Consider the following 25,249-nt stretch of genomic DNA (forward strand, 5'->3'; position numbering starts at 1 on the left):
GGCCACTTTCTTACACCATACACAAAAATAAACTCAAAATGGATTAAGGACCTACATGTAAGACCTGAAATCATAAAACTGCTAAAAGAAAATATAGGCATATGTAAACTCTTGGATATCAGCGTTAGTAATATTTTTCTGGATCTGTCTCCTAGGTCAGGGAAACAAAAGCAAAAAGAAACAACAAATGTTGGGAAAGGTTGTGGAGAAAGGGGAATCCTGTTACACTGTTGGTGGGAATACAAGTCGGTACAGCCACTTTGGAAAACAGTGTAGAGGTGCCTCAAAAAATTAAAAATAGAGCTACCCTATGACCCAGCAATTGCACTCCTGGGTATTTACCCCAAAGACACAGATGTAGTGAAAAGAAGGGCCATATGCACCCCAATGTTCATAGCAGCAATGTCCATAATAGCCAAACTGTGGAAAGAGATAAGATGTCCTTCAACAGATGAATGGATAAAGAAGATGTGGTCCATATATACAATGGAATACTACTCAACCATCAGAAAGGATGAATACCCAACTTTTACATCAATGTGGATGGGACTGGAGGAGATGATGCTAAGTGAAATAAGTCAAGCAGAGAAAGTCAATTATCGGATGGTTTCACTTATTTGTGGAACATCAGGAATAGCACGGAGGACATTAGGAGAAGGAAGGGAAACATGAAAGGGGGGAAATCAGAAGGGGAGATGAACCATGACAGACCATGGACTCTGAGAAACAAACTGAAGGTTCTAGAGGGGAGGGGGGTGGGGGGATGGGTTTGCCCAGTGATGGGTATTAAGGAGGGCACGTACTGCATGGAACACTGGGTGTTATACAAAAACAATGAATCATGGATCACTATATCAAAAACTAATGATGTATTGTATGGTGACTAACAACATAATAAAATTAAATTAAATTTAAAAAATAAAAAATAAACAAACATTTGTGACTACATCAAACTAAAAAAGCTTTTGCACAGTGAAATCATCAACAAAACAAAAAGGCAAACTAGTGAATAAGAGAAGATATTTGCAAAGGATATATCCAATAAAGGGTTAGTATCCAAAATATATAAAGACCTTATACAACTCAACATAAAAACAAAACAAATTTGATTGAAAAATAGGCAGAGGAGCTGAATAGACATTTTTCCAGAGAAGACACAGATGGAGCAATCTACACTTTCAATGCAATCCCCATCAAAATACCATCAACTTTTTTCAAAGAAATGGAACAAATAATCCTAGAATTTGTATGGAACCAGAAAACACCCCAAATAGCCAGAGGAATGTTGAAAAAGAAAAGCAAAGCAGGCAGCATCACAATTCCTGACTTCCAGCTCTATTACAAAGCTGTCATCATCAAGACAGTATGGTACTGGCACAAAAACAGACACATCGATCAGTGGAACAGAATAGAGAGCCCAGAAATGGACCCTCAACTCTATGGTCAACTCATCTTCGACAAAGCAGGAAAGAATGTCCAATGGAAAAAAGACAGTCTCTTCAACAAATGGTGTTGGGAAAATTGGACAGCCACATGCAGAAGAATGAAACTGGACCATTTCTTACACCACACACAAAAACAGACTCCAAATGGTTGAAAGACCTAAATGTGAGACAGGAGTCCATTAAAATCCTAAAGAACACAGGCAGCAACCTCTTTGACCTCAGCCACAGCAACTTCTTCCTAGAAACATCGTCAAAGGCAAGAGAAGCAAGGGCAAAAATGAACTATTGGGACTTCACCAAGATAAAAAGGTTTTGCATGGCAAAAGAAACAGTCAACAAAACTAAAAGACAACCGACAGAATGGGAGAAGATATTTGCAAATGACATATCAGATAAAGGGCTAGTATCCAAAATCTATAAAGAACTTATCAAACTCAACACCCAAAGAACAAATGATCCAATCAAGAAATGGGCAGAAGACACGAACAGACATTTTTCCAAAGAAGACATCCAAATGGCCAACAGACACATGAAAAAGTGCTCAACATCGCTCACCATCAGGGGAATCCAAATCAAAACCCCAGTGAGATATCACCTCACACCAGTCAGAATGGCTAAAATTAACAAGTCAGGAAACGACAGATGTTGGCAGGGATGCGGAGAAAGGGGAACCTCCTACACTTTTGGTGGGAATGCAAGCGGGTGCAGCCACTCTGGAAAACAGTATGGAGGTTCCTCAAAAAGTTGAAAATAGAACTACCATATGATCCAGCAATTGCACTACTGGGTGTTTACCACAAAGATACAAATGTAGGGATCTGTAGGGGTACGTGCACCGCGATGTTTGTAGCAGCAATGTCCACAATAGCCAAACTGAGGAAAGAACCAAGATGTCCATCGAGAGATGAATGGATAAAGAAGATGTGGTATATATATACAATGGAATATTATGCAGCCATCAAAAGGAATGAGATCTTGCCATTTGCAATGACGTGGATGGAACTGGAGGTGTTATGCTGAGTGAAATAAGTCAATCAGAGAAAGACATGTATCATACGACCTCACTGATATGAGGCATTCTTAATCTCAGGAAACAAACTGAGGGTTGCTGGAGTGGTGGGGGGTGGGAGGGATGGGGTGGCTGGGTGATAGACATTGGGGAGGGTATGTGCTATGGTGAGCGCTGTGAATTGTACAAGACTGTTGAATCACAGATCTGTACCTCTGAAACAAATAATACATTATATGTTAAAAAAAAAAAAAGAAGAAGATAGCAGGAGGGGAAGAATGAAGGGGGGATATCGGAGGGGGAGATGAAGCATGAGAGACGATGGACTCTGAAAAACAAACTAAGGGTTCTAGAGGGGAGGGGGGTGGGGGGATGGGTTAGCCTGGTGATGGGTATTAAAGAGGGCACGTTCTGCGTGGAGCACTGGGTGTTATACATAAATAATGAATCATGGAACACTACATCAAAAACTAATGATGTAATGTATGGTGATTAACATAATAAAAAATTTAAAAAAAAGAAGACATACAGATGGGCAAGAGAAACATGGAAAGATGCTCAACATCATTAATCATCAAGGTAATGCAAAGCAAAACCACAATGAGATATTACCTCACACTGGTCAGAATGGCTAGTAATGAAAAGATAAGAAATAACAAGTGTTGGTGAGGATGTAGGGAAAAGGGAACCCTTGTGTACTGTTGGGGGAATAGAAATTGGTATAGCTACTATGGACAAAAATACGGAATATCCTCAAGAAATTAAAAATTAAAATACTAGAAATACTACATAATTCAGTAATCCTAATTCTGGGTATCTACCTAAAGAAAATGAAAACACCAATTCAACAAGATTTATGCACCCCTATGTTTATTGCAGTATTATTGTAATAGCCAAGATATGGAAGCAACCTAAGTGTCCACTGATAGACGAATGGATAAAGAAGATGTGGTACACACACACACACACACACACACACACACACACACACACACAGTGAATATTACTCAGCCTTAAAAAAAGAATGAAATCTTACCATTCATAACAACGTGGATGAACCTAGTGGGCATTATGCAAAGTGAAATAAGTCAGACAGAGAACGGCAAATACTATATGATTTTACTTATATGTGTAAACTAAAAAACAAAACAAATGAACAAACAAACAGAAGAACACTCATGAATACAGAGAACAAACTGGTGGTTGCCAGAGGGGAGGGAAATCATGGAGAATAGGGGAAGTAGGTGAAGGAGATTAAGAGGTACAAACTTCTAGTTATAAAATAAATAAGTTATGGGAATGACAAGTACTACATAGGGAAGAGGGCCAAAAATATTGTAGTAACTCTTTATTGTGACTGATGGTAACTACACTTATAACGGTGAGTATATCGTAATGTATATAATTGTCAGATCACTATGTTGCACATCTGAAATTAATATAATATTGTATGTCAACTATACCCAATTAAAAATAAGAAAAAGAATTAACATTATATATAATATACATACTTATGCATATATATATATATAAAACGTGTGTGTGTATTATGCAGACAAATACTTTAAAGCAGCAAGAAATTATGGTCAAACTCTGCTGGTGAATGCTTACCTGGCATATCCACATTTTCTTTATTAATTATCATTTCTCCACTCACAAGGCTTATGGTCTTTACCATATTTTGCTGGAGTTGGAGGCGATGCTAAATTAGCATTTATCATGAAATGCTATTTCATGAATTTATTTTTTAAAGAAAAATAATGATAGTAAATTTAAGCCTAGGCTGACCAAATAATTAAACCCATATCCTCAAAAGAAATGAAAGGTCTGGGGTGCCTAGGTGGCGCAGTCAGTTGACCGTCTGACTCTTGGTTTTGACTGAGGTTGTGATCTTGGGGCCATGGAATCGAGCCCTGCATGAACACAGAATCTGCTTGGAATTTTCTCTCCCTCTGCTCGTATCCCCCCTCAAGTAAATAAATAAATCTTAAAAAAAGAAGAAAGAAAAGGTCAAATGCACTTCAAAGATCATCTAGAGCCTGCTATTTATGTAAGAGGAAAACCTACTTAAACCTCTGCGGGTTTCTATATGCTCATCCTTAAAGTGGATGGTGAGTCAGAACAATTGCCAAGATCTCTTCTAAATCTAACATTAGATGACTGGATTTTCCCATCAAACCGTAATGTTTCACTAAGATTCTGTCTACATCTCTCCTATCCATGGACTCAAAAAGTATTATCTTAAGTAAGGAAAAACGCTATGCTGAATAAACAATCCACACTGCAGTCAGCTACTACAGATAAATCCAAGTCTATAAATAGTCACATTCCCCACTACCATAGGGCCAGTGTTGCCCAAACTTCAGTCATATGAGTTTCATGTCAAATCTGAGTGCCACCTATATTTTTATTCACTTAAAAATGGAATTTAAGGTAGCTTATTTTTTTAATTAGCCATATTCTGAGCAATCATAAGCTTTATGCTAGCTTTATGCATTTTTTTCTAATAAAATTTGAAATAAATACATAGTCTATAAATAAAAGAAAATTCCACCAAGTACCATCAAGAATTGTGTTGTACACTCTCGGTGGTATACATACTAAACTTTGGAAAATACCAGAGCAGCTAATGAAAAGCATATATATATATGCTGGCCTAGAATATATAAAATTTTGTTTTTGAAGGAACCTACTATAGTAACATTTCCATTGCATTTATTGGGATAGAAAAATCAACTGTTATTTCCATTATTCTTTCATTAGTTAGAGAATCTGATTCCATAGATTACTTTTAAAAGGGGATAATAGGACCACCAGTTAATGGGTAGAGTTTTTGTTTTACACATGAATTAGCATAAATCCCACTCTCGTCATGCCAAGGGTTGATGCCAAATCTTTTGGAACCATCAAGATCAGTGAACTGAGAACGGCATTTTCTGTGGACTACTGAATAATCATCTTGACAAGGATAATCCTATTGGGTGGGGGGAGAAAGAGAAATAATATTGAATGACCAAAATATGTAAAAACAAGTGATTTCTAGAAGTTGATCTTCAATATGTTAGTCTTATTACGATCCAAGTTTAATTTACACACAATTAACCTAATATCTCAAATTACAAATGCCTCAATGAAAAAAAATGGCTACAGTATTTATAAATAATTTAATTCTGAAAAAAGCCTCTAGTTCGTGGTTGTTTTATTTATAAAACTAAAAAGATAAATTGTTACACATGTAAAACTTTTGTAAACCATAAATACACGGCCCAAAAAACAACTTAAATTTTATGATCACCTACATAAGACCAAAACAATTATAATTTAACTATCATTCAACACCTTTTTAAAGTTAATATAAATTATAATCATTCCAAAGAATTATATCTTAGGTTGTATCTTTCATAGTTGCTATCAAGTCGTAAATGCCAAACTCAAAGATTTTTTTCCTCCGAGAAACTGACCTCAGGATAACCCAGCATCATGTTTAAAGTACTTATCCTTAAAGCACTTCAGAGAAGATTCTGTTGTGATAAAACAAGACACTCTCATTGACCACTTCCCAAAGGAAATATTGATTCTCTCAGATTACATCAAGGGTAATGGCAGACAAGGAACATAAAGCCCTTGAACTGATTATCTAATTTCTGCTTAAAATTGGTACTAATTTTAAAGCACTAACACAATATTGAAATTAAATCACCAGAACTATAAAACAATGAAAGAACACCACAATAGTTCTAATCTTAGACTGGCCTTATTGAAAATAATTGAAAAATTTAACTACATATTCAACCATAACAATAATAATAGGGTCAACGGATTTACTGAGTGTCTATTATGGGTTGGGCACGGTAGTTGGGTGTTTGTATCTTTTAATCCATAGCAGAACTCTGACATAGGAATTATTACTCCCACTTTACATATAAGAAAAGACAATTTGCTTAAAATCTCAGAAAAAGAGGACTTAAAGAATGTCAATATTAAGCAACTTAGCCAGGACTTCAAACTAACTATCTAATTGTAAGATCTATTATCCCTCCAGTACCCCCATGAAATTCTCAATAATTAAGAGATGAAAAGAAATACAAATGACAAAATCCTAAAACTACATTATATCCATGTTACTTTCTATAGTTTGGGCTTTTGTTTTTCATAGTCAGGGTCTAATTTCTTTGGGGCTTGTATGTTGGGTTTTGGTTCAGTAGAGACCCTTTCAGTGAGATTTGAGAATTACTGGCCAAACCTGCCTGCTCACAGGGAGGCAGGATCTGCTCATTCCTAGGCAAGCTTCCGTCAAATTGAAGGAAGCGTCAAATGCAGGGTTGATGTGTTCCTCTAGCATCTCCTAGGCGGGAAGGATGATTTATTTTGATCAGGTGAGTGACAAGATTAAATGTGATGTTTTTTAAGAAAGGATTCTGGCAGCAAGAAGGTACTAAAGACTGAAGGTAGAAAGGACCAGATTCCAGAACTATAATTAGAATTAGAATAAGAACTCACATGTCATCAACTGATGTGGATAAACAAAATGTGGTCTATCCACACAGTGAAATATTATTTGGCAATACAAGCAATAAAATACTGACAGATGCTGTAGCATAGATGAACCATGAAAACAGGCTAAGTGAAAAAAACTAAACCAAAAGACTACACATTGTGTGATTCCTTCTACAGAATGTCCAAAATAGGCAAGTCCACGGAGACAGAAAGTAACTTTGCAAGGGACTAGGGGGAGGGGGAGAATGAGAAGAGACTGTTAATGGGTGCGGTGCCCAATTTTATGTGTCAACTTGACTAGATCACGGGGCATCCAAACATTTGGCTAAACATTATTTCTGAGTTGTGCCTGTAAGGGTGTTTCTAGATGAAATTAGCATTTGAATCTGTGGACTCAGTAAAGCAGTTTGCTCTTCCCGATGGAGGTAGGTGGGCACCTTCCAATCTGCTGAGGGAATAAAAGAAATGGAAGAAAAAGGCAGAGGAAGTAAGAATTCAGTACCTTCCTGCCTGATTGCCTGAGCTCGGACATTAATCTTATCCTGCTGTTGGTACTCGTGGTTCTCAGGCCTTTAGACTGGGACTGAATGACACTACCAGCTCTCTGGGGTTTGCAGCTTGCAGACAGCAGACTGTGGGACTTCTCAGCCTCCATATTGCATTAGCCAATTCCTTACAATAAGTCTCTTTCTCTCTGCATATATATATGTGGTTTCTCTCTGTAGAGAAACTTGATTAATACATATGGGGTTTCTTTTTAGGGGTGATGAAAATGTTGTCTAACTGATCGTGCTGATGACTATATGACTCTATGGATATACAAAAATCACTGAACTGTACACTTTAAAAGGGTGAATTTTATGGCATGTGAGTTATCTTAGTAAAGCTGTCATTTTTAAAAAGTGGGTAGTAGGGGTAAGCAATCTTGACGTTAGGAAAACTAGTTAAGAGACTGTTTCCTATTAACACACATAAAATTAAGTCCCTCCCATTATCAGAGGTGCATTGGTAAGCCAGCTCCCCACCAAAAAATCCCACACAACTTACTTGTGATATTTGCCAATTTCTGTGGTGTAAATACTCCTGCTATGGCTGACTTCGAGCTACCAAAGTGAGGTCAGTGAACACTGAGTTGGGGAAGACATGAGCATAATCAGCTCACACAAAATTTAAGAGGTGACTCCAACTCACCCTGAATCTACTTCTCCCATTTTGCATTGTGTGACAGCCATGCAATTTGGGTAGACTGATCCCACTCCAAACTGTAGGGGCAGAATCTAACCTATGACAATCACAATAATCCCTCACTTCTTTTTCAATGATAGTGATTGATCCAATGTCGGACATGTGTTTTGAGTTTGCCCAAACAAAGTAAAGCCTAAGACTTCTGTTCAGTGATTTGGAGGAAAGAAACATTTTTTCCATTGTTGGACATAAATGAGGTAGCATCTAGCACAGATTTCTATTGGTAGCCCCCCTCCAATCAGTTTAGCATGAAATCAACACCATAAAAGGCAGATTTGAGAGTCAGTAAGAAGCATAATGACATTGCTGTATCACTCCTTTCCTGAAACCTGACTTTTCAAAAAAATGTGAACCAATAAATTGCTTTTATTGTCTGGCTTGACTTGAGCTGGGGTTTGTACAACCTACTAAAAGCATCCTAACTAATGTGTACCTGAATAATCTGCAATGTTGGAACACTGAGTTACTGAGAATCAGAGCAAAAAGAAATGGGTAAAAACTAGGAAGTAAGACAAATATATAAAGTAGGGGTAAAGGCAAACAATAAATTTGTGACTAAACATATAATCAGGAATTAGGACACAAATATGGAATAGATGAACAAACAAAACAGGACAATAACAAACTATTAGGAACCTAGAAGGCGTAGTTATTTTAAGGAAGCAGGCTATGTTTTTCATGTTTTTCAAAGTTTAATACAAAAGGCACAAGACAGAATAAAGCAGTTGCACCAAGATTCGCCTTGAAAGACCTTAATATTTTTTTAAATTTTTATTCATTTATTTGAGAGAAAGAAAGTGAGAGAGAGAGAGAGAGAGAGCACAAGAGGGGGGAGGGTCAGAGGGAGAAGCAGACTCCCCGCTGAGCAGGGAGCCCGATGCGGGACTCGATCCCGGGACTCCAGGATCATGACCTGAGCCGAAGGCAGCCGCTTAACCAACTGAGCCACCCAGGCGCCCCTGAAGGACCTTAATATTGACTGCAGCTCAGACCCAAAGCCAAACTGAGATGGTAGGAGCCCTGAACAAGCAAGTAATTTGGTGTGCCACTCAAACCAAGTATACAGGGGGTAATCATCTCCAAATGATAAATAGTTTTGCCCTTTCTGTGTGTAACCATCCATTTGCCCAAGGTGAGATCACAGTTTGTTTCAGAAAAAAAATGGCAACCAAAAAGCAAAGTAATATCAGCTTCTAACATGCAAAATAGGATTTTTTAGCAAGATAATAGCCTTGCAATCCAACTCACAGTCTTGAGGACTTTAGAATATCAATGTCCAAACCTGGAAGACCTCAGATCATAGAGTTCTCCCAATATGTAGGGAAAATATCTTTTGTATTAAGTCTTAACCAAAAGTTGGAATGGATAGTAGGAAGACAGGGAAGAGTCTGTTTGGGGAATTACAGGAATGAGAAAATAAGGGAAAAGGGAAAAGAAGGACGGCAGAAAGAGCCAATGTATTTCCCAATTTTCCCTTTCCAAGACTTTAAATAGGCAGAATCCCTCTGACCTGGACAGAGAGAAATGTATCAGATAAAAGGGAGTAATGGCAGAAAGGCATAAGGAGGCCCCCGTCCCTCATGAAAACTCAAAACTGAGCATCTCAGGCTGCCCTTTCATTTGTCTGGAGTACAACAATAGCCAGGCTGGTGGAGCAGCATGCTCAGGCAGAGGAAGACTCTGAGTCACCTCTGCCATCCTGTGGCAAGTCTGCAAGGGGGTTACTAACAGAAGCTGCAAAGCCAAACATTGGAGCTGAGGCTGATGGGAGGCATAGGAATCTTCTGTTGGGTCTACAATACCTATGGGAGTGGAAATGAGGATGAGTTATCCCAGACAAGCCATCTGGGCTCCAACCTAGCCCAGACAGAAAGAGAGGGAAATAGAAAAAGACGGACAGTTCAACATCCACAGACCATAGCCACCAATGCCAGCAAGGAAAAGAGCAGCTGGGTGAACTAGGGACATTACCTCAGAGACCAGAAGAGGCAGACGATAGCACACACAAAAATCCTACTCTAGCCCTCTGGCATCGGGATGGTAAGTCACTTCTCTCTCTCCATATACTTGGATGCCGTCTTAGAGTCATAGTTACTATTGCTGTGTAACAGGTCAACCCACAGAGAGCGGTATAAAATAATCCCTATTTCTAGACTCTCTGGGTCAGGAATTTGGAAGAGGTATAACAAAGACAGCATCCCTCTGTTCCACACTGTCTGAGGCTTCAGCAGAGAAGACTTGAAAGCCGGGAGTGACTTGAAGGCCGGGGTTAGAAACATTCCTCACTCCAGTTGGTGGTTGGTATTGGCTGTCTGCTGGGACCTCAGCTGGGCTATTGGCTGGAACAACCACCCAGGTCCTCTCCATGGGCCTGCTTGGGCTTTCTCACATCATGGTGACTGGGTTCTGAGAATGACAATGGCACAGAGAGACCCAGGAAGAAACTACACTGCTTTTTATCACCTGGCCTCCGAAGTCACATAGCATCACTTCTACTGCAGTCACAGGTCACCCAGCTCTAGTGGAGGCAATAAGGACTCTGCCTCTCAATGGGAAGAGTGTCAAAATCACATTGCAAGAGTATGTGGGATGACCACACATGCTGCACCCATTTGGGAAAAATAACAATCTGCCACATGGAGAAAAGTAGGCTGTGTTGGGGTTTCTCAAGATTACCGCTAGATTCGATGTATGTCGGTTGCCGTAACAACGGGCAGCGGAGTCCATCGGCAATGGCCTCTAACTTTAAGAAGGCAAGCATGGCATCATCTGCCCAGAGAAAAAGGATGAGTCCTAAGCCAGAGCTTACTGAAGAGCAGAAACAGGAAATCCGGGAAGATTTTGATCTCTTTGATGCTGATGGAACTGGGACCACAGATGTTAAGGAACTTAAGGTGGCAATGAGGGCACTGGGCTTTGAACCCAAGAAAGAAGAGATCAAGAAAATGATAAGCGAAATCGATAAGGAAGGGACAGGAAAAATGAACTTTAGTGACTTTTTGACTGTGATGACTCAGAAAATGTCTGAGAAAGATACCAAAGAAGAAATTCTGAAAGCTTTCAAGCTCTTCGATGATGATGAAACTGGGAAGATATCATTCAAAAATCTAAAGCGTGTGGCCAAGGAGTTGGGTGTGAACCTCAATGATGAGGAGCTACAGGAAATGATCGATGAGGCTGATCGAGATGGAGATGGAGAAGTCAATGAGCAGGAGTTCCTGCGCATCATGAAAAAGACCAGCCTTTACTAAAATCAGTCTCTTCTTTTCATATTGTGTGAAACCTGGGTTTTGAGAACATAAACTATTTTCTCCTACTGACCTACCTGTACAACTTTAGTAACAATCTTGAATCTCTTTTAGGTACTTGAAAGTGTTCTTTGACATTTAAGTTCTCTGTAAGGTGACCTCCTGATTGCTTCAGTTCCCCAGAGCAAAACAAAAGCACATTAGGGTGGTGAAAAGGGTCTTAAAGCTTTCACCCACATGCATTTCTGCCTTGTATCACCTCACTCTTGTCATGCATTTCCACAATGATGCCACCCCAGAACGACTTCTTAGACAAGCACATGTTGTATCCATGCCACCAGAATCAGGGGGCATCTTGATGTTTCTAGTTATAACTGACACCCGAGTACCGCTTTCTCTTTTATAAAACCCAGTGAACTTATTCACGTGCATTTGGATGTGTGTTTGTGCTATTTGTTTTGTCTTAAAAATAAAGCCTTTCTTATTTAAAAAAAAAAAAAGATTACCGCTAGATTCAATGATTTTGCTACAAAGACTCACAGGATTCAACATATAGTTGTATTTGTGGCTATGATTTACTGCAACAAATAGATACAAAGCAAAATCAGCCAAGGGGAAAGTGCAGGGCTGAAGTCCAGAGGAGGCCAGGTGCAAACTTCCAAGAGTCCTCTCCCGGTGGAGTCACACAGGATGCACTTAATTTCCCCAGCAAAGAATTGTGAAATGCTGTTTACTGGGGAAGCTCATTAGAGCCTCAATTGGCCAAGCTTTTTCTTGGGGGCTGGTCACAGAGGCGCTCGTTGCCTTGCAGTACCAGAATTCCAGACTCCCACAAGTTCAACATGAACCATATTGTTTGCACAAACGGTTTAGGTGCAATGAGCCTCTCTCATTAGGGAATTCTAATCCCACAAGTCAAGTTTCTAGATGCTAGCCAAGGCTTTTTAATAGATAACAGGCTCAGTTCTACTGTTAGTTCTTTTCTGCCAAAAATGAATGGAAGATCTCTGAGAAAATGAGAGTTTTTTAAAGGAGACTGAACACCTCCTATAGGAACTATTTAAATTATGGAATCAGACTAAGCTGTAAATGGACTGAAGGGTTAGTGTTTTCCTACTGGTGGTGGGCTCAAGAAGAAGGCCAGTTATCAGATACTTTTCCTCTGCATATGTGAGTTGCAGACAGTTGTTGTATTCCCACACCCTAACATAATATTTACATGTCTGTCCAACACTTATTTAGTGGGAGTGGGAAGAAATATTTAGAAATCGTCCATAGAAGCAGTTATGTGAATCACCACACGTCGTTGTTGGCTGGTTCACTGTTCTGGTGCTACACAGACCCTGAGTGCTGACAACGTTTATTTAAGATAGGATAATCACTATGAGCTTTTTCTGAGCCCTTCAGGTAGACGAGGATCACAGAAAATTTTTGTCTGAGGTGTGGAATGGGTGAGTATCAGTGCACAATGGCTTACACGGAGCCAGACTGGAAGAGACATTTCACAGGAAGAACTTAGAGGACCTAGCAAGCGAACTGAAGATAAAGAAGCAAAGATGATCCATAGCTTCAAATCTGGATGGCTGGGAGAGTTCTAAAACCACTAAATGGAATAAGAAAGACATGGAGATGGGGGAGAATTTGTTATAGGAGAGAAATGATGAGTCACATTTTAGACGTTTTAAATGTGAGATGACATCAGTACAAAATCTTTGAAAGGGGGTGCTGTGGGATAGATGGCCTGGAGAGAGGTCAGTGCCCTATGCACAGTAGTAGTCATTGGCAGGGGAAAAACAGCTCTAAGGAACAGTATTGGGACCATGGATGATACCTGAATACAAACTGTGAATTACATAATTATACTGCATCAATTATTCCTTAGGTTGAAAATATTACCATAGCTATGTGTCCTTGTTCTTAGGAAATACACACTGAACTATTTATAGGCAAAGGAGCTCAATGTCCCCAGCCTACTCTCAAATGGTAAGCAATTGGTGACTCTGGGTAAAGACTATATGGGAGCTCCTTGTGCCATTCTTGCAACTTTCCTGTAAGTGTGAAATTATATAAAACACATTACCCCCAAAAGGTGATGGTTGAGGAACCATGGGAGTGAATGAATTCTCTGAGATTGCATAAAATGAGAAGCACAGAGTTCTGGATCCCAAGTCCTGTGGATGCTCACGGCTGGGTCCATAAGGAAGCCATGAAGGGCAGAGAAGGAGAGGCATGAAGTGGGCAATGTCATAGATTCTGAAGGTCGAGGGAGGTGGAGGAATGCAGTGGTAGCCAACAAGTGCCCACTTCCAAAGAAACTTCATAGAGGGAAAAACCTGACAAAACACAAACCAAACAACAGTGCTGTTTCAGGGAACTAGAGGAAGTCGAATGAAACATCCTGATAAAAGATGGGAAAAGCATGTCAGAGAAAGATATGCTGAGGGCAAACAGGCTCTATAGAAACAGGAAGCACTAAAGATGCAGCAAGAGAATATGGGGAAAATCTGCCTTAAGGTTAAGAAAGCTTTCCTCCTTTTCTTCTCTTCTCTTCCCTCTTCTTTTAAACAAATCATGGACAGACATGGTCAGGATGTTACAGAAGTGTCCTCTTAGCAGGCCCCTACTTGACCTTCTGACATGATGAAGAACAAACAGCCTATAGTTTTACCACCTATATCAATACAATGTATCAGTGTATCTTAAGAGTCAGGTATTCTGCGGAGGGGGAGACGAACCACGAGAGACGATGGACTCTGAAAAACAAACTGAGGGTTCTAGAGGGGAGGGGGGTGGGGGGATGGGTTAGCCTGGTGATGGGTATTAAAGAGGGCACGTTCTGCGTGGAGCACTGGGTGTTATGCACAAACAATGAATCATGGAACACTATATTAAAGACTAATGATGTAATGTATGGTGATTAACATAACAATAAAAAATTTTAAAAAAGAGTCAGGTATTCTGTTCTTAAATTCCCATCCCCTCCCCACCCCCATCCCCATGGCCCCCTGAATGCTATATTCTCACTCTGACCACCGTTGTCTCCTGAACTTTCTTCGGAATAAAATGACATGACTGTTTCTTAGTCAACTGTATTCAGTCCTCACCCAGTTTTGGTTATACTTAGTCTTATTTGATTTCATCTTATTTCTCTGGGATCTTTTATTTTTTATGGTTTTATTTTTCAAGGTCATTTTCAGTTTTCAGCCTGCTTTCTGAAACATCAATAACTCTGCCTAATTTAATATTGTACGATAATTTGAAAGCATAGTCTCAATTCCTTCATCCAGATCATCCATAAAAATGCACAATGTGTTATGTTTCCTGGCCAAATCAGTCATTGTGAACTAACCTTGTGTCCACCGTTACAGATAATTATTAGCCACCTGGCATTCATACAGCAAAGACAATTCTTCCCTAGCATACCTGTAAGTATGCTCATTTGGGGTACTTCATTTAGTCTTAAAAAGGTATTTGAGGCAGCAAGCTTATTTATATGAATGTCACATTGGATGGAGTAAAAGTAAATAAATATACAGGTAGATTACTGTGAGATTTCATTTCATTATTTTCAGTATACATAATGTATAAAATTCTTTAGCTGTTATACGCACTTGACTGAAGACCTGTCATCCCCTATTAAGGTTGTCTTCTATACACACACATGCAGAGTGATGTGGGAGAAAAAGGACAATTTCCATACAGCCAAATCTACTTTACCAACCCTAGGGATCATGGAGGAGAGGTATCTCAGACATTCACTTCCTCACTTCTTTAAAAATGATGTCATTTCTATTGGATATTTTCTTCTCCCAGTGATTACATCATAGACCTAAGAGTAAATGGCAAATGTAGCTACAACAAACATATTACTAGTTGGATATATTTTTGTTATGTATCTAAGAAACATTTATTATACCTTTTTATTTGATAAAATTTTACAAAGGAAAAACATTTGTAACCAGTAGAGGTATTCAACTAAAGGAAAATTGTCAATGGGAAGTGCAAGGAAGTTTAGGCCAGGGATATAAATATAAATATCTGTATCATTACTGAGTCTGGTCATCACAAAGAAAAATATGGAGATCTATATGAACAATCACTTCACAAAATAAGCTGACCTTAAACAATATCACACAAACTTTAGTAATGGCCAGCATCAAAAAATAAGCAATACAGTATTAAACCTTAGCTATTGACACATTTTTTATTTTTTATGCACAAATTTTGATTGGTCCTATCATTTTAATCATAGAAAAAATATCATTTTTTTTTTTTATTCCTCAGTCTATATTATGTGAGGACACCTGCCACTATTTTATACTTATAATGGTAGGGTTATAACCTATAACCTTAGTGGTTATAGGTCTGTTCAGGTTTTCTATTTCTTCCTGGTTCAATTTTGGTAGTTGATACATCTCTAGGAATGCACCCATTTCTTCCAGGTTATCTAATTTGCTGGCATAGAGTTGCTCATAATATGCTCTTATAATTGTTTGTATTTCTTTGGTGTTGGTTGGGATCTCTCCTCTTTCTTTTTTTTTTTTTTTTTTTTTTTTTAATTTTTATTGTTATGTTAATCACCATATATTACATCATTAGTTTTTGGTGCAGTGTTCCATGATTCATTGTTTGTTCATAACACCCAGTGCTCCATGCAGAACGTGCCCTCCTCAATACCCATCACCAGGCTAACCCATCCCCCTACCCCCCTCCCCTCTAGAACCCTCAGTTTCTTTTTCAGAGTCCATCATCTCTCATGGTTCGTCTCCCCCTCTGACATACTCCCCTTTTCTTCCTCTTCTGTTATCTTCTTCTTTTTCTTTTTTCTTAAAATATGTTGCGTTATTTGTTTCAGAAGTACAGATCTGTGATTCAACAGTCTTGCACAATTCACAGCGCTCACCGTAGCACATACCCTCCCCAATATCTATCACCCAGCCACCCCATCCCTCCCACCCCCGACCACTCCAGTAACACTCAGTTTGTTTCCTGAGATTAAGAATTCCTCATATCAGTGAGGTCATGTGATACATGTCTTTCTCTGATTGACTTATTTCACTCAGCATAACACCCTCCAGTTCCATCCACGTCGTTGCAAATGGCAAGATCTCATTCCTTTTGATGGCTGCATAATATTCCATTGTGTATATATACCACATCTTCTTTATCCATTCATCTGTCGATGGGCATCTTGGCTCTTTCCACAGTTTGGCTATGGTGGACATTGCTGCTATAAACATTGGGGTACACGTACCCCTTCGGGTCCCTACATTTGTATCTTTGTGGTAAATACCCAGTAGTGCTATTGCTGGATCGAACGGTAGCTCTAATTTCAACTGTTTGAGGAACCTCCATACTGTTTTCCAGAGGGGTTGCACCAGCTTGCATTCCCACCAACAGTGTAGGAGGGTTCCCCTTTCTCCACATCCCCGCCAACATCTGTCGTTCCCTGACTTGTTAATTTTAGCCATTCTGACGGGTGTGAGGTGGTATCTCATGGAGGTTTTGATTTGGATTTCCCTGATGCCAAGCGATGTTGAGCACTTTTTCATGTGCCTGTTGGCCATTTGGATGTCTTCTTTGGAGAAATGTCTGTTCATGTCTTCTGCCCATTTCTTGATTGGATTATTTGTTCTTTGGGTGTTGAGTTTGATAAGTTCTTTATAGATTTTGGATACTAGCCCTTTATCTGATATGTCATTTGCAAATATTTTCTCCCATTCTGTCGGTTGTCTTTTGGTTTTGTGGACTGTTTCTTTTGCTGTGCAGAAGCTTTTTATCTTGATGAAATCCCAATAGTTCATTTTTGCCCTGGCTTCCCGTGCCTTTGGCGATGTTTCTAGGAAGAAGTTGCTGCGGCTAAGGTCGAAAAGGTTGCTACCTGTGTTCTCCTTTAGGATTTGGATGGATCTCTCCTCTTTCATTCATGATTTTGTTGATTTGGGTCATTTCTCTTTTCTTTTGGATAATCCTGGCCAGGGGTTTATCAATCTTGTTAATTCTTTCAAAGAACCAGCTCCTAGTTTTGTTGATCTGTTCTACTGTTCTTTTGGTTTCTAGTTCATTGATTTCTGCTCTGATCTTTATTATTTCTCTTCTCCTGCTGGGTTTAGGCTTTATTTGCTGTTCTTTCTCCAGCTCCTTTAGGTGTAGGGTTAGGTTGTATATTTGAGACCTTTCTTGTTTCTTGAGAAAGGCTTGTATTGCTATATACTTTCCTCTCAGAACTGCCTTTGCTGTATGCCAAAGATTTTGAACAGTTGTGTTTTCATTTTCATTGGTTTCCATGAATTTTTTAATTCTTCTTTAATTTCCTGGTTGACCCATTCATTCTTTAGTAGGATGCTCTTTAGCCTCCATGTATTTGAGTTCTTTCCGACTTTCTCTTGTGATTGAGTTCTAGTTTCAAAGCATTGTGGTCTGAAAACATGCAGGGAATAATCCCAATCTTTTGGTACCGGTTGAGACCTGATTTGTGACCTAGGATGTGATCTATTCTGGAGAATGTTCCAAGGGCACTAGAGAAGAATGTGTATTCCGTTGCTTTGGGATGGAATGTTCTGAATATGTCTGTGAAGCCCATTTGGTCCAGTGTGTCATTTAAAGTCTTTATTTCCTTGTTGATCTTTTGCTTAGATGATCTGTCCATTTCAGTCGGGGGGGTGTTAAAGTCCCCCACTATTATTGTATTGTTGTCAATGTGTTTCTTCGCTTTTGTTATTAATTGCCTTATATAATTGGCTGCTCCCATGTTCGGGGCATAGATATTTACAATTGTTAGATCTTCTTGTTGGATAGACCCTTTAAGTAGGATATAGTGTCCTTCCTCATCTCTTATTACAGTCTTTGTTTTAAAATCTAATTTGTCTGATATAAGGATTGCCACCCCAGCTTTCTTTTGGTGTCCATTAGCATGGTAAATGGTTTTCCACCCCCTCACTTTCAATCTGGGGGTGTCTTTGGGTCTAAAATGAGTCTCTTGCAGACAGCATATCGATGGGTCTTGTTTTTTAATCCAATCTGATAGCCTGTGTCTTTTGACTGGGGCATTTAGCCCATTTACATTCAGGGTAACTATTGAAAGGAATGAATTTAGTGCCATTGTATTGCCTGTAAGGTGACTGTGACTGTATATTGTCTCTGTTCCTTTCTGATCTGTGCTGCTTTTAGGCTCTCTCTTTGTTTAAAGGACCCCTTTCAATATTGCTTGGAGGGCTGGTTTCATGTTTGCAAATTCCTTTAGTTTTTGTTTGTCCTGGAAGCTTTTTATCTCTCCTTCAATTTTCAATGACAGCCTAGCTGGATATAATATTCTTGGCTGCATATTTTTCTCGTTTAGTGCTCTGAAGATATCATGCCAGTCCTTTCTGGCCTGCCAGGTCTCTGTGGATAGGTCTGTCGCCAATCTAATGTTTCTACCATTGTAGGTTACATATCTCTTCTCCCGAGCTGCTTTCAGGCTTTTCTCTTTGTCTCTGAGACTCGTACGTTTTACTATTAGATGTCGGGGTGTTGACCTATTTTTATTGATTTTGAGAGGGGTTCTCTGTGTCTCCTGGATTTTGATGCCTGTTTCCTTCCCCACATTAGGGAAGTTCTCTGCTATTATTTGCTCCAATTTACCTTCTACCCCTCTCTCTCTTTTTCTTCTTCTGGGATCCCAATTATTCTAATGTTGTTTCATCTTATCGTATCGCTTATCTCTCGAATTCTGCCCTCATGATCCTGTAGTTGTTTAATCTCTCTTTTTCTCAGCCTCTTTATTTTCCATCATGTGGTCTTCTATATCGCTGATTCTCTCTTCTGCCTCATTTATCCTAGCAGTTAGTGCCCCCATTTTTGATTGCACCTCATTAATAGCCTTTTTGATTTCGACTTGGTTAGATTTTAGTTCTTTTATTTCTCCAGAAAGGGTTTCTCTAATAACTCCCATGCTTTTTTGAAGCCCAGCTAGTATCTTTAAAGTCATGATTCTGAACTCTAGGTCCGACATCGTACTAATGTCCGTATTGAGTAGGTCCCTGGCTGACGGTACTATCTCCTGTTCTTTTTGCTGAGGTGATTTTTTTCATCTTGTCATTTTGTCCAGGGGAGAATAGATGAATGAGAGAACAAAATGCTAACAGGTTAACAATGTCCCCAGCAAATATACTCTATACAAATCAGAAAAGACCTGAAACCAGGGGAAAAGAAAAGGAAAGAAAGAAAAAAAAACAAAAAGAAAAAGATAAAAACAAAAACAGAACAATACAAAAAAAAAAAAAAACCCGAATATGATCAAATATGATCAGCCTATTGCAAAGATCAGTGCCACACACTAGATTTTGGGCGTATTTTGGTCCGTTAGAAAAAAGTGCCTCCTAAAAGGAAGAAAGACTTATATATGTACAAAATAAGGGTTGATACAATGAAGGGATGAAGGACGACTATAAAGATGAAAATTATAAAAGATTTTATAAAAGGAATTGATATGATAAGAAGTTGTTTGAAAAAAGAAAGAAGAAAATTTAAAAAAAAAAGGGGGGAGAGAATGTGATCAGGCAGGAGACTAGAACAAAGCCATACACTAGTGATTTAGGGTATATTTTGATCTGTAAGAAGAAACTGTATCTCAAAATTTTAAAGAGAGAACAACTTATATGCCAAAAATAAGGGTAACTACTATGAAGGGATAAAATATGACTCTAAAATGAAAAATAAAAAATGTTTTTTTAAAAAAAGGGATTGATAAGATGTTGGTTGAAAAAGGGAAAAATAAAAAATAAAAAAAAGTTAAAAAATTAACTTTGAAAAACTAATGAATCATGGTAAAAAAAAAAGCCATGAACTCTATGTGCAGTATTCCCCTAGCGCTGGAGTTCTCCCGTTCTCCTTGATCAGTAAACTTGGTCTTGGCTTGCTGGCGGTTCGTGCTCATCTTCTGGGGGAGGGGTCTGTTGCCGTGGTTCCCAAATGTTTTTGCCGGAGGCGGAATTGCCCTGCCCTTGTCGGTCAGGGCTAAGCAAGCTGCTTCGGTTTGCTCTCAGGAGCTTTTGTTCCCTGCAAGCTCTGGTACAGCTTTGGAGGACCCGGGTGAAAATGGTGGCCTCCCAATCTCCACTCGGAGGAGCTGAGAACTCGGGGCCCCGCTCCTCAGTGCGCCCCCAGAGAAAAGCAGTCACTGCCGTCTCCCCAGTCTCTGGCCGCACTCCGTGCTCACCCGGCCTGTGACCGAGCGTTTCTATCTCTGGCACCCAACTCCCGTGTGGAGTCTCCAAACCCAGCAGATCCCTGCAGTGCGCTCCCGCGCTGCTCCCCCCGGGGGAGGAAGGGGAGTCTCCCCGGATCTGCCGCTTGTTGGGTCCCTGCTGGAGGAGCAGTGGCCCGCCTGGGCCGCGGATCACAGTTTACGGCCACCCGGAGCTGAGAGCCCACGCCTCGGCTCCGTCTCTGCAGCCGGCTTCCCCGCTCCGATCCCTGGGAGCTCTGCCGCACTCAGGCACCCCCGGTCTTTCTGTGACCCCGAGGGTCCTGACACCACACTGTCCCGCGAGGGTTCCACCCCCCGCTTAGCCACTGGAGCGACGTCCCTCAGTGGAGCCGGCTTCTAAAAGTTCCGATTTTGTGCTCCGCGGCTCTAGCACTTGCCAGAAGCGGCCGATGGAGGCCCCCTCCCCCGCCGTCTGTCCTCCCGAATATCGCCTCGGATTCACTTCTCCGCATGTCCTACCTTCCAGAAAGTGGTCGCTTCTCTGTTCAGAGAGTCGTTGCTACTCTCTTCTTCGGTCTCCCGTTGAGTTCGTGGGGGTTCAGAATGGTTTGATCCCTATTCAGCTGAATTCCTGAGACCAAACGAAACCCAGGTCTCCTACTCCTCCGCCATCTTGCTCCGCCCTCCCTCCTATGATTTTTAATAACATTTTTTTCTCTAGCTTAGTTTATTGTAATAATATAGTATAAAATACACATACAAAATGTGTGTTAACTGCTTATGTCATCATTAAGGCTTCTGGTCAACTGTAGGCTATTAGTAGCTAAGTTTTTGGTGAGTCAAAAATTATATGTGGATTTTTTACTGTGGGGGGGGGGTCAGTGCCGCTAACGCCCACATTATTCAAGGGTCAACTGTGTATATATATACTGCATATATATATACTGACAGAGAGAGAGAAAGAGAGATCCTTCCTTCCTTCTTTCCTCTCACCTATTAGCAACTATACAGTCCCCCAAATAAGGTAAATCCTCTGGTATCCCAACCTGGGACAGCTGTAAAGCCCTGTGTAGCTATATGAAGAAATGCCAGCAGGTCCTAAAATTGAAATTGGGGCCTAGGAAGTGTGATCCCTTAATGCTGGCAGCTGTAAGACTCAGAACTGGAACTGTTTGGCCCATAAGGTACAATATCAAATCTCTGTGTATATGTATAAGGTCAGCACACATGTATAACACACCACAAGATCTTTCAGGCATTATTTTAGATTGAGGAAGGCCACCATTTCCTTCTAACCCAAGTGATAGAGGGCTGTTCCTGTGGTTAGCTAACAGCAGTATTTTGGAACATCCTGACATCAATCAAAAAATATTAGGTAGAACCACATGACCCCGTCCTTCTTCTCCAAATTCACCTCCCACCCTTACCTCATTTGTAGAATAACAAAACTCTTTCTCATTTTAGCCAATAGTCAATGTAATGAGATAAACAAGGATATTCAGCAAATGGCCATCACTCTTTTGTCAGCAGATACTGAGTTAAAACATTAACAGGACAAAAAAGAGAAAACTAAAAAGATATATTAAGATTCAGGGAAAATAGTAAAATAAAAGTCATGGAAACACATCATAAAACCTGGGACATTACCTAGTTTAAAAAGTACACTTCATTCTGGACTAAAAGCTTATACATGATTATTCCGTGTGGCCAATTTAGATGACACAACTTTGCATGCTATTATATTTTTAAAAGAGAACCAGAAAAAGAAAAGGAATGTATACCGGAATGAAATTATAGAAGATCATGGGGGCACAGAATGGAACAAAGATACAAAGAGAAGATTCTAAAAAGAAGAGAAAACCAAAGCTAATTTAGTTCAGAGAAGTGATGTTTCCTTCAGAGCCCCCAGCCTGTTCTAGATTCACTCACTGTCTTAGGTTTTGGATGTTTTCAGCAAGTCATTCTTTTCCTTCTCTTCTTTTTAAGAGCACTGGTGGACATCTCTTCCCAGGAAGCAGAAAACTAAAGGCAATTCCCCAATCCCTTTGGGGGTTTTCTTGCATGTGAATGAGCCTAACTGAACAATAAAGGGCTCTTAAAGATTGCTGTCCACCTCTGACTCCTAGCCAAGATGCATTTTGGTCTGGGATGATACTCAAAGTATTTATCAATCAGTACAGTCACTCAGACTGGGCAAGTCCTAGAGGCCCCTGGTTAGGCAAGTATTAAATTTCCAGAAGGTCCAGGCTGGGCCCACTCAACCATGAGGCACAGGAGGCCTAGTGCCTAGAGCCCACAGTACTTTTGAGCGCTCACAAAAATGTTTCATTTCTTTTAAAATCAGAATTTTCAAGATGAATCTAGTAACAAAGTGAAGGTATTAGTGCCATTAATTCTACACCAAACAGGGTTGAATAGTAAATTTTATATTACATATATCTTACCATAATAAAAAATGCAGATGCCATTTTGAAAAACTAACTCTATTAAATGGTAGAAACTCATAGCTAAGCAGGAAATGTTGCTGGCCATTTAATATTCATAAACATTCTTAGGGCACCAACTGATGGTAGCTATTATACAGAAATTTTTGCTTAAAATAGGGTACAAGAGTCCAAAAGTACTTCCCCCCAAAAAATGAGTATGTTTTCATTTTGTGTAATAACACCCATTCATTTTGTGTAATAACACCCATTGGTACATTGGTAATAATTTCAAGAAGGTTAACAATAACATGGTCATATAACATGGACATAAAATATAATAACATAGTCATAAATAGGCAAGAAGACAAACAGCCTAAGAAATATATTTCTTTAATAAGCTTTTAAATCCACCCCTGCCACCAAAAGTGAATATGATCCAACTTGGATTGTATTTGTCTTTATACCATTGCAGTTGTACAATATATATTGTTTTATTTTTTAATGGAAGAAGGAGCCCATGATGGCAAAAGCCCTCAGGATCTGGGAAAGTCATAATGCAGTCCTGCGTCCTGGGAGTCTAGGGAAGGGGATGGGGCTACTCAGGGGGCAGGGTTCTGGGGAACGCAAGGTGACAGCAAATTTCCAATCAGCACAGAAATATCAGTATTTTAACAATTCTGTATCTGTACCAGTGCATTGAGCCCCAATGGTAGGACAGGTCAATTCTGCTGTTGTAGAGAATAATGTTAAACAGATGCAGCCTCTTTTCATACCTACAATATTACATGGCAGGGAGTCCTCCAAGTTAGTTTGGAATGCATTCCAGTTTTATTTTTTTAAAAGATTTTATTTATTTATTTGACAGAGAGAGAGAGTCAGAGGGGCAGAGGGAGAGGGAGAAGCAGATCTCTTGCTCAGCTCCGATCCTGACATGGGTCTTGATCCCAGAACCCTGGAATCATGACCTGAGCTAAAGGCAGACACTTAATCCACTGAGCCACCCAGGTGCTCCACATACCAACTTTAAAACATAATTCTCTATTAGAAACTTCCTCAGCTTGAAAAAATGAAACGAGATGAAACCAGAGAGGGAGACAAACCATAAGAGACTCTTAATCTCAGGAAATGAACTGAGGATTGCTGGAGGGGAGGCGGGTGGGAGGGATGGGGTGGCTGGGTGTTGGACACTGGGGAGGGTATGTGCTATGGTGAGCGCTGTGAATTGTTTAAGACTGATGAATCACAGACCTGTACCTCTGAAACAAATAATACATTATATGTTAAAAAAAAAAAAAAAGATAGTAGGAAGGGAAAAATGAAGGGGGGAAATTGGAGGGGGAGACAAACCATGAGAGACTATGGACCCTGAGAAACAAACTGAGGGTTTTAGAGGGGAGGGGGATACATGGTGGGGGGATGGGTTAGCCCGGTGATGGGTATTAAGGAGGGCACGTATTGCATGGAGCACTGGGTGTTATATGCACACAATGAATTATGGAACACTACATCAAAAACTAATGATGTAATGTATGGCGACTAACATAATAAAATAAAATTTTTTAAAAAAAGGAAAAAAAAGAAACTTCCTCAGCTTTCTGTCTCTGAGTGAACTAAGATATGGACCATTTTGGGGGTTCAAGCTACTCATATGTCTGGAAAGATAATTCAATAGGCAGCTCTATTTAGGAAAACAAAATGGTACTTCACATTGATAATGACCAACCAGACGTACCCAAATGGCAGATGCATGACTGGGAGGAGCTATTAACCTCCAAAATGCTCCCACTGAGAGCTTGGTCATTTGACTCAGTCCATGGCATTACCTTTCTTTTCCGCTGTCCTGTAGAGGTTGATTTCCAACAGCCATATTTAGAATCTAGCCAATGCTCTGGCTTACCATTTTTTCACCCTCTCAAGTCAATGGCTTTGATTCCATTATCAAAATTCAGTCCATGTCCACATCCTGGGCTCTATCATTCCCCAGAATTGTTCTACATCTGAAATTCCAATAAATTCCAGTACATCCCTTTTGCTCATTACCTCCAAATCTTCCAGCTCTCTCACCCCTTCACTACTGCTATGCTTGGTTTTTTTTCTCAACATTCTCATTCCTTTGACCCTTCAACTTCCTGAGTTTGCTACTCTCTGCCTGACCTAACTCTTTTCCTTACTCATCCTGAGTGTGCTCA

At 39.9% G+C, this 25,249-nt stretch overlaps 2 protein-coding genes across 10 annotated transcripts in view; one reads left to right on the forward strand and one right to left on the reverse strand.

Moving 5' to 3' along the window:
* Positions 1-25,249, reverse strand: part of C13H9orf135 (chromosome 13 C9orf135 homolog) — a 249,536-nt gene that overhangs the window by 120,303 nt on the left and 103,984 nt on the right. For 7 of the 9 annotated variants that reach the window (XM_027616390.1, XM_027616389.1, XM_027616387.1 and 4 more), the window contains one exon: positions 4,943-5,428. The exons of the other annotated variants lie outside the window; for them this stretch is intronic. In XM_027616390.1, coding sequence (XP_027472191.1) covers positions 5,246-5,428 — 183 coding nt within the window. In that variant the 3' untranslated portion in view covers positions 4,943-5,245. Of the gene's footprint in view, positions 1-4,942; positions 5,429-25,249 lie in introns of those variants that run through there. 9 annotated transcript variants of the gene reach the window in all.
* On the forward strand, positions 10,895-11,564 carry LOC113934823 (centrin-2-like). Its single transcript, XM_035723703.1, has one exon. It carries the CDS (start codon positions 10,929-10,931, stop codon positions 11,445-11,447), a length of 519 nt encoding a protein of 172 aa, XP_035579596.1. The 5' UTR covers positions 10,895-10,928; the 3' UTR covers positions 11,448-11,564.

Source organism: Zalophus californianus, chromosome 13 (assembly GCF_009762305.2).
Source record: "Zalophus californianus isolate mZalCal1 chromosome 13, mZalCal1.pri.v2, whole genome shotgun sequence".
Classification (NCBI taxonomy): domain Eukaryota; kingdom Metazoa; phylum Chordata; class Mammalia; order Carnivora; family Otariidae; genus Zalophus; species Zalophus californianus.